Source organism: Equus przewalskii, chromosome 17, assembly GCF_037783145.1.
Source record: "Equus przewalskii isolate Varuska chromosome 17, EquPr2, whole genome shotgun sequence".
Classification (NCBI taxonomy): Eukaryota; Metazoa; Chordata; class Mammalia; order Perissodactyla; family Equidae; genus Equus; species Equus przewalskii.
In genome coordinates, this window is record NC_091847.1 from 48,432,592 (window position 1) to 48,445,166 (window position 12,575).

The 12,575-nt window shown below is 37.9% G+C and overlaps 1 protein-coding gene across 1 annotated transcript in view; it reads right to left on the reverse strand.

Moving 5' to 3' along the window:
• LRP2 (LDL receptor related protein 2) overlaps window positions 1-12,575 on the reverse strand; it is a 197,597-nt gene that overhangs the window by 104,751 nt on the left and 80,271 nt on the right. Inside the window, exons 17-24 of the mRNA XM_070580081.1 lie at window positions 9,573-9,765; window positions 7,542-7,667; window positions 6,554-6,684; window positions 3,571-3,708; window positions 2,932-3,213; window positions 1,501-1,743; window positions 236-355; window positions 19-135 (exon numbers count right to left, since the gene is read on the reverse strand). Coding sequence (XP_070436182.1) covers window positions 19-135; window positions 236-355; window positions 1,501-1,743; window positions 2,932-3,213; window positions 3,571-3,708; window positions 6,554-6,684; window positions 7,542-7,667; window positions 9,573-9,765 — 1,350 coding nt within the window. The remainder of the gene's footprint in view (window positions 1-18; window positions 136-235; window positions 356-1,500; window positions 1,744-2,931; window positions 3,214-3,570; window positions 3,709-6,553; window positions 6,685-7,541; window positions 7,668-9,572; window positions 9,766-12,575) is intronic.

Here is a 12,575-nt window from a genome sequence, read left to right on the forward strand (position 1 = left end):
TGGGTATATGGTACTTACAACAGTCTGTCTCATCAGAGTGATCAGTGCAGTCAAAAACACCATCACAGTGATACACGTTGCTAATACACCGATTCTCACTGGCACATTTGAACTGAGAAGCAGTACAATTAATAACTAAGAATGAAAGAGAAAAACATTAGAAGTTAGCTCAAGGAGAAAATGACTAAAACCAAGATTTTTCTAAATATGAATAAAAATAAAGCAATCCACTTACAACAAGCCTGCTCATCAGATCCATCAACACAGTCACTGTCCCCATCACAGACGAAAGATAGGTCAATACATCGATGCCCAGGGCAACGAAACTGGGTAGGTAGGCATGTCTCTGGAAGTTCTAATGTCACCCAAAAACAAAACCAAATAACAGTTTATTTCTTGTTCAACGTGTACCAGAGTTAAACTGAAAAATGCTAAGGAAATACGTAAGTTATCTCAGTTGTGCACGTGTTCAAAATTCCTTCAAATCAGCCACATTGCCAAAGTCAGCCAAGCAAGAGCACTCAAAGCTAGGACAGTTTTGGGAAACGGGAATAAAAAGATTACAGGGCAGAGTCAGAAACTGTAATACACCTTGAAAAATACACCACACTTAGAAAGTGAGCCTCACGGGCTTGGACAGGACTACACCACATAAATTCTATTAAGTCCATGACTCTACGCCAGAGCGAAGCAATGGAGCCCAACTAGGCAGCATGGTTGGCACGAGCCACATGCCTGGTAGCAGCAGTGTAGACAGAGATCATGATAACTGGATTTAATCCAAAGTCTAAGCAGAACAATTCTAAAATCCAGGGTCCTACCTTGCTCAAGAGATACAGCTTTAGAGCCAGATGTGTTGGCTGCCCCATCCACAACATGAAGTTATATTAAATACGGACTCATAGAATGTGAAAGCTTGAAGGAATCTTAAAGCTCATCTAATTCCAGAAGAAAAGTGACTTGCCTAGTCATGCAACTGAGATTAGAACTTAGTTCAGGGAACTTTCCTCCACCTTAAACTATTATTGCAGACATGAAAACAAACAACCTACAGGAAATCAGAACTGGCAAGATGAAAAGCAGGTGGGTAAGATTAACGGAAATTTAAGTGTTCTGTGCCTCTTTATTCTATTGCCTTTGTGCCTGTATAATAGGAAAAGAAAAACCAATAGCCATATGTCTAGATGTGTTTATATGATTTAGAAAAAAAAACAAATTTGTTTTAAATATCTGCATAGTTAGTTAAAGCATCTTTTTAAGTTTCTATCTGGATGTTAGACATCAGAGACAGTCTCTGTTTTGCTTCGACAAAACTCATTATTTAGGAGGACTCTAAGTTCCCCTGTCTTTGCTCTTATAGCATATTGATATAGGGATTGATAGACAGAATAGAAGTGGCTAAGATACGATGAAAATTGTGTAAGCCTTAGTGAGCAAGCCCTACTGATTGTTCAAATCTATTTAATAGGCTGACTTAGGAGAAATCAGTTCAAAACTTACCACAATCCTTTTCATCAGATCCATCCCCACAATCATTATCTGTGTCGCAGACCCAGTTCCTTGAGATACAGTGGTGGTTATCACAGGTGAAGGAGGATGCAGGGCAGGAAGTGGGGGTTTGGGTGGGGCAGTTCTGCTCATCACTGCCATCCACACAGTCAGCGTGTCTGTCACAGCGCCAGTGTCCAGGGATGCACTCTCCTCCGTGGCCACAGGTGAATGCTGAAGGTGAACAGGTGTTATCTACAACAGAAACAAATTGGTCATGAAGACACTTGTTTTTACAGCCTTTTAAATGAGTTCTTACTTTGTAAAGGCCTGATTCTTCTCCTTTTTCAATGGGAGCATTATACAAAATGGAAATGTGCAAGTCATTACATCATCATCATCATCATTGACTGGTATTTATTTAACAATTATCATAAAACAGGCAGTTTTCTGAGTGTTTTATATATTTCCTTCTCTCTTGCCCCTCCTAAGAATCCTGTTATGTACATACAATTATCTGCATTTTACAGACAAGGAAACCGAGGCTTTGAGAGTTTTAGGAATCTGCCCAAGATTCAAGCTCTCGTTGGTGTGATTCTAAGGCCCATCCTTTACTTCTAAGCTGTACTTCCTCCAATCACAATTTCAAACTCAGTTTACAGAAATCCTGAAAATACGTCATTTGAAAAATGCAAGTTGATAAAATATTCAGGCAAAAATCTGCACTTTTAGAAACAGAAAGATAATATTCAAAAGGAAGAAAATTTTAGAAATTTCAAAAAAAATGTACAAGTGGGCATTTCTATTTTCAAATCTATCACTCTTCTTTCTCTTCAAAAAGACAGGTTATTATTACTATTAATCTCATTTTAATAGAGATTTCTGAGATTTCAACTGTCCTCTATCTTTTTTTTTTAATGGAATACTTTTTTCTTCTGCAGTAGAATTGATTAAGCTCCAAACTTTACAGACTGGACTACCATCAAAAGAAAAATGTAAAGGTTAAAACCACCATTTCACCCCTAGTTCATTTCACACCAAAGAGGGAAAAAGGAATTTAGTCCACGAGATTTTGAAAAGGTGTTATTGCAAATATCTATTCTGTGATACTATTCTCTCAGATACTAAAGACTATATCCAGTTTATTTTGATTTGACTTTTTCAGGGACTTGACAAGATGTAATGACTGCATTGGTCCAAACAGACAATGTCAGAAAGAAATTTTATTGAAGATAGTCCAAATCAACACTAGAAATCCTTTGTAACATTATCTATGAATGGTATTTATTGTCTAGCTTTCTAACAGCCTTTGGAGTACGCAAACATCTGAAATTTTAAAAGATATTTTTTCCCATCGAGATAACCCAAGATTTTTTTTTTTAAAGCCCACCTCTCCCTGTTCTAGTCATCCCAGGAAGTATCTCCAGTGTATAAGCTACTTACTAGATGTGCCACATAGATGCTCATCACTGTTATCATGGCAGTCATCAACTCCATCACAGCGGTAGTAAGTAGGTACACATCTGCCATTGTTACAGGTAAAAGAAAAAGAGCCACAGTGCTCTATGGGTGGTTCATGGGAGGGGTCTTCCACACATGTCAAGTGATTAGAAGTCAGAGTCATTCCATAGGGGCAACCACAGACCCGCTGGAGATTTGGCACTGGGAAGCAGAAGTGGCTGCAGTCGCCATTCGGATGGGTGGGTCGATTACAGTAGTTAGAACCTGAAAAAGCAACGCCCTGAAATGGTGAGCTACGCATATTTCCATTAGGTTGATCACAGGTTTGGTTTGTGAAGAAAAATAAATGGAAAGGACATATTTCAGACCCAATACTAAAAGATAGCTTCCTCTTGGAAACCAACATGCCAAATATAACATTCGATTTAAATACAGAGAAGTGCTACAATGTGTTTTTCCCAACAACAGTTTTAGAGTTAGCAGAATTTAAGTCTTACACTATTAAACTATCTGAGTGACAGGAATATAAAATTTTCAGGAGCAATATATACTTAAAGGAGAAAAGGAGCCACCATATTAAATAAATACCTCCACGTAAAAGAACTTGGCAATCTCACTCACCAGTCTGGGTGTTAGCATCATATGATTTCACTTGCATTATCTTACTGATGCCACTTCGAATAACTGTCCTGTCTCCACCATCCGTTTTCCTGACTCGAACAATAGCACCCAATCTCCAGTCAGTAAAAAATAAGTAATCTATGAAGAAACACAGGTGATTAGTATTTTTCTCACAGCTCGCTTTTAAATCACTTGGGAAAATGCAATAGATTCGTAATGCTTCTTGCAAATGTGAGAAGCTTCTTCCATCAATATCTGTAATAGGTTTCTGCAATCATTTTCCATGACTTGTTACTCTCTAGAAATGACTCTTTAGAAGCCTATATATTTAATAATACTTGGTTCAGGCAAGCGTGTATGGAGTACTGTGATGGCATTTAATAGCAATTAGGTTTAGACTTTAGTGGTAAAAATAAAAATTTTAAAAATCTCAGGATTCTTCTGTAGAGCATTAGATGGTGTCTCATAAGACTGTGTTCTTATCCCAGCTAAAGCACTAACCTGCTGAAGTGCTCTTAGCCAAACACTTAACTGTGTGGGGGCTCATTTTTATAGTAAAATTAAGGAAATACACTAAATTACCTTTAAGTTCCCTTCCAGGTCAAACATTCCATATATGATCTCTTAATGAGAACCTTAAAAAAATTTTTATACTCAACTTTAATAAGAAGCTGTTGAGAAGGAAAAGTACAGATCCAGTCCAGAAAGGAACTTTCAGTATATGTTTGAGGATCAGGAAAACTATCCTCAGAAGTGTGCCTACACCTACAACCACAGCAATGTTCCATGAAGCTCAAAATAGTAAGATAGTTAAACAGTAAGATAGTTAGAATGAAAGATAGTTAGAATGTAAGAATCTAGACATTAAAAATTTAATCATGGTCCCTTTATACTAGCTACTGGAGCAGGAATGAAGACATATACAGAGTTTTCAAAAGAAAGAATTGAATCAAAGTAGATTATCTCTTTAACAACAGCTTAACTAACTAAAAATTCCAACTAACCAGAAAATGCCTAAGATGTCACACATTTTATCATTGGGCCAGTTTTCCTTATCTATGGTCTAATCAATGACTAATCAGTCACTCACTGAATCTTATCTAGACTGACTGGCAATCTCACTCTCACCACTCACGAAGATATCTTACTAACCTTAAATAGATAAGGAGTTTAATAAACCTTTTAGTCCTGGGTGGTATGCAGACAGCCAAGCAGATGTAGCCTTTCATTAAGAAGATACATAATTTCCACGGTGTTGTGCAATAAAACAACTTTCCATAAGAAATTCATCATGAAGGGCAGTGTTGGAAGAAACAATTATTATTATTTTTGGAAGGTTGTGTTGCTCTCATGGGTGTGCGCTCAAATTTTTTTCATACTGATGAAACCAAAGATACTGAAACTGCATTTTTACCCAATCCCAAAACAGTCCAGCAAAGAGCAGAGAAAATTTAACATTCTTCTAATGTTCCAATGTGACAGCAAATAGTATGTGTCTGACATCATTAGTGAAAAGGGAGTGAATGAATTGGGGGAGGGGGATGAGTATAATTGACTCATCAAAAATCTCACAAGAGCATTTTTAAAATATTTTAAAATACCATGCACTCCTCCACAGATAAACAGAGAGCGGGATGAAATATGCACTATATTTACTAGCTATTCATTCCACACTATAAGCGTGTGAGAAAGTCTTTGATTTATAGTTAGTATCTAGTTTTTTAAAGCACTATGCTAATTATTCAGGGTAGGAGGTCTCAACCAGGGACACAACTATCACATGCACAGAGCCTTTGATGGATCACAAAATGGCAGCCCTCTAACTGGATTAACTATGGTTTGTCAAGGAGAACTGGGGTGGATTTCAGCCTCCCCTCATCCTCTTGGCCTGGCACTTTTATGCAGTGCACAAGCTATACAATCATTCACAGACACCCTGTTTTCAAGAATAAACAAACCACCTGTTTCATGGTGCCAGACTACATTCTTAATTCCAGTAACTCCACTGACAACAGCACGCTTACAGTCAAGAGGGGAGTTGAGAGAAGGAAAACTGATATATTGGTGTGACGGTTGTTGCTGTAGTTTCCCAGAATTCCATGCTCCCAGCAATCTTTACTAGTAGCATTAAATTATTTGGAAAGGTTGATGAAAAAACAACTACATCTTGCTAGTCTTCATAAGCCATATCCTAACATTTCTATATAACAAAGATGATGTCAGTTACCCAACATTGTGACTAAAAAGTTTCAGAGACATCCAGTGAGTATAGAGTTGATGAATATGTATAATAGTTTTTCCACAAGGATTCTAACTAGGTTCTTGCAAACATCAGAGAACAAAACTCTGGGGCTGGCCAATGGCATAGTAGTTAAGTTCACATGCTCTGCTTCAGCAGCCCAGGGTCCACAGGTTTGGATCCCGGGTGCAGACCTAGCACTGCTTGTCAAGCCACGCTGTGGTGGCATCCCACATAAAATAGAGTAAGATTGGCACAGATGTTAGCTCAGCGACAATCTTCCTCAAGCAAAGAGAGGAGGATTGGCAAAAGATGTTAGCTGAGGGCCAATCTTCCTCACAAAAAAAAAAAAAAGTTACAATAGTTACTGGAAACAGCTCTTGCTGTTTTATTCTTGAAAATGATGAAGGCAGTAACTTACTATTTCTTCCTGTGATATTTATATAACAGAAAATTTGGCATGTTCAATTGTATAATATGTGTAATCTACAAAGTACTATACCCATATAAGTTATTGATATTATTATTTAAAAATGTCTAAAACAAAAAAAATATTCTAATGGTCAAATATTCAGTCAACAAACCAAATGTTTTGCCTATACATAATAGCACCGTTTTAATTTTTTGTCTTCTAAAGTGACCAGCTTTTCTGGAATTGTGAGATTGCCAAATGAGGATGAATCTTTACTGTTACAACTTGCAAAGTATAAAAACAACACACACTTTTATTGCTTCAAAACATACCTTGAAAGACAGTAAGTCCAAATGGATGTGCCATCTGCGGTATATGGCCCAGGGCTCTTCTTTCTGAACCATCAAAGGTGCTGTGCTCAATTTTATCAAAAAAGGCATCTACCCAGTACAATCGTAAAGCACTAAAGTAATAAAATAGGGATCTGTTATTCAGAAACTAGCAAATTACCATTTACACTGAGGGCATTCAAAAAACAGTATGTTCAATGACACTTATTAAACAATGTTTTTAAAACTTAAATTATACTCATGAAAAAGTTTAAAGTTTGATGATCCCCCCCAGAAAGATATAGCTACTTTCAAGAAGTAATTTTCAATTAATTGTCTTAGAAAACTCGAAATGTTACCTTCAAGTTAGGAATTTTATTTTTCTCCCTATTAAATGAACATGTTCAGAATAATAGATAGTAATCTATGTTTAAAAAGTTAAATATATTTCTTCCTTTTATCTATCCTATAAACTACAAGGTTATCTACCCCGTTACCTTTTCCTATATTCCTAGATAGATAATCAATTTCTCGAGAACAATATCTTATACTTCAAAAATTCTCCCAGAGTGCACATAGACAACTATACATTTGTTGGTTAATTGACAAGGGCTTTCTATCCTCAACATGCCCCATGTAAAAATGACACATAACCTGCACTTCACCAATCCCTAGCCTACTTCTACTGGAGTTTGGGTCTTGCCTCCTCCATCTTGACCTTCCACGAGGTCCTACCATTCTACTTCTTCTAGCAATTTCCTCAGAATGTTCATGAATCCATTAGTTTTCATCCCAGTGGAAGCTAGCCAACCATGTTTGTGTTCTTTGTGTTCTTGTATCATTCTACATCCTTCTCCCATTGCCAACCAACAATGTAAAAATATCTGAAGGCAAGCAGTACCAGTTTCCTCACTCCTTCCTATTTCCACATATTGCCTCATGTCTTCCACAGTAAGTGGGAACTCAACAATTTGGGATGATTCCTACTTACCCCCAATCAATGGCCAACCCATTGGGCCATCCAAGAGTAGTATTTACTATAGGTACAACGTTAGATCCATCACTCCAGGCTCTCAGAATTTTAGCAGGACGGTACCAATCAGAAAAGAATATATACCTAGAAAAAGAGGTAATAAATCAAAGATGTTAACACTGAGACAAACAACACGACTCAGAGAGGTTTAGCACAAACACAGATTCTCCAGAGACTTGCTGGAACTAATTTCATTTTCTGTATATGTTATTGGGCTTATACAGGAGAAAAAAAACCTGCTTATTAAGGAGATTTAGTGTACAACTGACATAATTTTTATTTATTTATTTTTTTGTGTGAGGAAGATTGGCCCTGAGCTAAGATCTGTTGCCAATCTTCCTCTATTTTGCACATGGGATGCCACCACAGCATGGCTTGATGAGTGGTGTGCAGGTCCGTGCCCAGGATCCAACCTGTGAACCTGGGGCCACCCAAGTGGAGCGCAAGAATTTAACCACTGGGCAGGCCCTGATATAATTTTTAACTAAAAGTTCAGTTATCAACATATAACCAAAGCAATAAATACAAATGCCATTAAAATGGGCATCCAAACCACAGGACCATCGTGTTGAACTTAGGACCTAAAACTATTGTCATCAAGTAGATTCATTAAAAAGACTCAGTTCAGGTTACATTTTAAATACTCCATGTTGTTCAAAGGAAATAATAAACTGTGAACAAGGAAACAGATTTTAATCCCTCTCTTTTTCTCTGGATCCACCAGATTGCTCTTTATTCATCTTCCACAAGGAGCTGAAAAATTTGCACTCAGCTTTACATCTTTGATGAAGAATGCATCCAAATCAACATAACTCTTAAACAATATCTTACCCGAGGCATCTTTTTTATTCTGAGGAGTGACAAAAAGATAAGTCTAGGAAGAAAAAAAACTTCTCTTTCATATAAGCCTTAGGAACTAAAATTAGTCTTTTCCAAAAGGTAACTTTCTGAAATGTGACTTCATATTACTTTAAATGAAGGAGTCATTAGGAAACGAATTTTATGGCTTTTTAAAACCAAATCCCAAAGATTTAGCTTAAGATAAATTCATTAGAAAATCAACTATTTAACTGTCTATAGGGCAATAAAATTTCCTATCAATAATATCGTCAGTTTTAAAATGTTTCTTATATTATTTCACAAGGAGAAAAATAAAATATAAAATAAACACTCCAGAGGTAGCACACAGAGTTGTTAGACACACAGGCTTTGCAGTCAGACAGGCCCGGAATTCGAATACTAACTGTTGTTTAATAGCTGTGTGTCCTTGGGCAAGTTACTTTATCTCTCTGAGCCTCAGATTCATTATCTCTAAAACAGGTATTATATATACCTGGGTCACAAACTAACTTTTGGATTAGATGAGATTATATCTGTAAAGTGCTTACTATGTGTCCTCAGTGAATTGTTTTAGTGAATTACCAGTCATCTTTTTTTAATTACTATTCCATTCAAATACAACTACCTAGCTCAGACTTGTTCTAAATAAACATATTAGCTATTAAACATATTTAAATAAGGAAGGTAAGAACCTGAAAGGAACAGTGTGAACCATTCTGTCTCTTCTTGTCCAACGCTACCAATTATGGAACAGTTAAACAGAAAACTTTGTCTATGGTCTGAAAGACTTTTTATTCTGAAAACTACTGAACAAATTTGCTAAGCTTTATATCAACGTATTAAATCAAGGAAAGAATCTGAGTCTCTCCTGACAATTCTGCTGCGTATTCATTCCTTCCCCACTGAATCTGTAGCACATGCTTTGGTCCTCTGCGATTGTGGAAAAAACCACACCCAGTGAAGACAGGGAAAGCTGAAACTAAGGAGAAAATTTTTTTTGAAGGAGAGAAAGTGGTTACTCAATCTTATGCTAAAGGGATAAAATTTAAGGTGATTTCAATTTGTGTAGTTCAATCTTCTATTTGCTGAACTTGCCAAATCCCTACGGCATTACTTTTCAATAATTTTAAAAGACGTGAACATACTCACCCAGCAATAGGATGAACCACGATTGATCGTGGGTTATTTACATTCTTGATTATTTCACGCCTCGATTTATCAGCCAGCCTCATGACACTGACACTCTTGTAGGAAGCCTCTGTCCAATAAAGATTCTTTGAAATCCAGTCAAAACTCAAACTTTCGACACCTTCCACCATGGACGCTGTGACAACTTCTCTTCCTATGAGTTAAAATATGGACACGGTTTAAACTCAGCTCACTTTATGAGACATACATTTTCCTGATACTACATATTTACATTTTGTGTCAGAATTAGAGCATATTTCATTAATACATGTGGAATTCTTTAAAAAATAAAACAACTGTAAACTGCTCAGCAACAACATCAGATAAACTTAGAATCTATCCATCCCCGCCAAAGTTTGGATCTCAAAGAATAGATATGATGCTGATAAATAGAACCAGGAGTGGTATGGCCTGGATTTACTCCCTTGTTCAACCTTCCAGAAAAAATTCTTATTGCAGAACATCTGAAGAAAAGATACCTGAGTTCACATACTCACAAACACCACCCACAGACAGCCCTGATAAGCTGACACCGCCAGGTACGACTAGGGGGTAGCTCTGAGCTCTGAGCTATTACGCCCAACCCTCTCAGCAGTCTTTCAGAGCCACAAAGTTGCCAAGTTTGGAAAAGACCAGCAAAGATGCTAGAAAGAAAATCAGAACTGGTACAGGAGAAAAAAAGATTACTTTCCTCGTTCTGAAATTTTTATGCCTTTTCGCCTCTTTTTTCTTTTTTCACTAAAGAAAATCTGAATCAGAGTATACAATCACACCTCTTTCTTTTGAAGTAAGAAAAACAATCCTAGTACTTTTTCCAGTCATTTATTCAGCAGATTGTAAAAATAAAGTCCTCTATGTGCTGGATATCATACTAGATATTTAGGAAACATAACATTGCTAATAGTATTAACAATAATAGCTTATATTGAGCCCTTACTATGAGCCAGAAACTGGCCCAAGTACTTTCCATGGATTCGTCCATCCCCATGACAGCTCAACAAGTAGGTACTATTATCCTTATTTTACAGAGGAGGAAACTGAGTCATAGAGAGGTGAAGCATCTTGAAAGAAGTGTGGACACTGCCTTCAAGGTATTTATAATGAAGTAGGAAAAAGAGGAGGAGGTAATTAGGCCAAGAGTCAAAAATAAAAGAGTAATGGGTGCTGTGATGGAGGTATGCACAGGATGGGATGCGAGCAGATTCCGAATGGAGCATATGGCAAGTTTGAGCTGTGGAGAGGTTTCCCAAAGGAGGTAACAAATTGGGGGCTGTAGGAGAGCAAAGACTTGGAAGTGAGAGCAAGAGAGATTAAGAATTCTACATGTTCCAGAGCTTGGCTGAAGATTAATGAGTTAATGACAGAGGGTAAAAGAGTGGGAGAAGTTCAGGGGACCACTAGATTTCTGGGGGTGACGGGAGGGAGAGGAGGAAGAGGTGAGTGGTCATGCTAAGGCAAGACGTCTGTGAGAAATGGTATAAAGGTGTCCATTTAGACATATTGGTTTTGAGGTGGTTGTGGGATATCCAGGTGAGAGATCCAAAAAGCACTTGGCACTATGGGTCTGAACCTCAGAGGGAGAGCTTGGATAGAGATTTTTTTTTTTTTTTTTTTGAGGAAAATTAGCCCTGAGCTAACTACTGCCAGTCCTCCTCTTTTTTGCTGAGGAAGCCTGGCCCTGAGATAACATCCGTCCGTGCCCATCTTCCTCTACTTTATATGTGGGATGCCTACCACAGCATGGTGTGCCAAGTGGTGCCATGTCCACTCCCAGGATCCGAACCCGTGAACCCTGGGCCGCCGAGAAGCGAAACATGCGAACTTAACCGCTGCGTCACCAGGCCGGCCCCTGGATGAAGACTTTTATCATCACCTGCAAGAAGCCTTCCCTGATCTTTCCCTCATCCCCCTGGCTGAGAGGAAAACATTCAGGAAACGCTCTAAGTCTCCCCACACTAACATATAATTGCTATATAGATGGTAACCGAAGACATGGAAGGTACAAAATTATGTAGAATAAGAAAAGAGGACAATGTGGAACACTAGAGATGACAGTTATGTACAGGACAGGCAAATAAGAAAAGACCTCTTGGACCGGCCAGGTGGCGCAGCAGTTAAGTGCACACATTCCACTTTGGCAGCCCGGGGTTCACCGGTTCGGATCCCGGGTGCGGACATGGCCCCACTTGGCAAGCCATGCTGTGGTGGGCATCCCACATATAAAGTAGAGGAAGATGGGCACGGATGTTAGCTCAGGGCCAGTCTTCCTCAGCAAAAAGAGGAGTATTGGCAGCAGATGTTAGCTCAGGGCTAATCTTCCTCAAAAAAATAATAAATAAATAAACAAATAATAAAAAAAATAATAAAGTTTCCCTAATACAAATAAAAAAAATGAAATTTAAAAAAAAAAAAAAGAAAAGACCTCCAAGGAACACTAGAAAGAAACGTTAAGAAATAGAAGGAAATCCAAAGGAGTGTGTTGTTATGGAAGAAAGCATTTAACAAGATGATCAAAGTGCCAAAGATAAGGACTAAAAGTTTATAACAAAGAGATTGGAGGTGACCAGGTGAGAGGTGTTCCATGTGACGTGGGCTGATTGCGTTGAGGTGAGGAATAAGTGAGAATGTGGAAGAAGGGACAGGAAAGTGCTGACCAACCTTTCAAGATGCTTGTCCATGAAATCAAGGAGAGAGGGCTGTAACTAGAGATGGACATGGAACGGAGGGTGGGTTGAATGTCTTTTAGGATGGGAGAGACTTGAGCATATCTGATGGGGAATATTCAGTAGAAATAGAGAAGTAGGAGAACAGAAAGGATAGAGCGAGTTCCCTGAGGAATTTTGACTTTAATTTGGTTTCTGACAACTCATTTTTTGCACAAGTATGCATTGACACAATATTCTCCCTCAAAAAACAGAGCAATGTAATACATTCCTCGCCAAAGCATAGAGTTTACCCACTGAC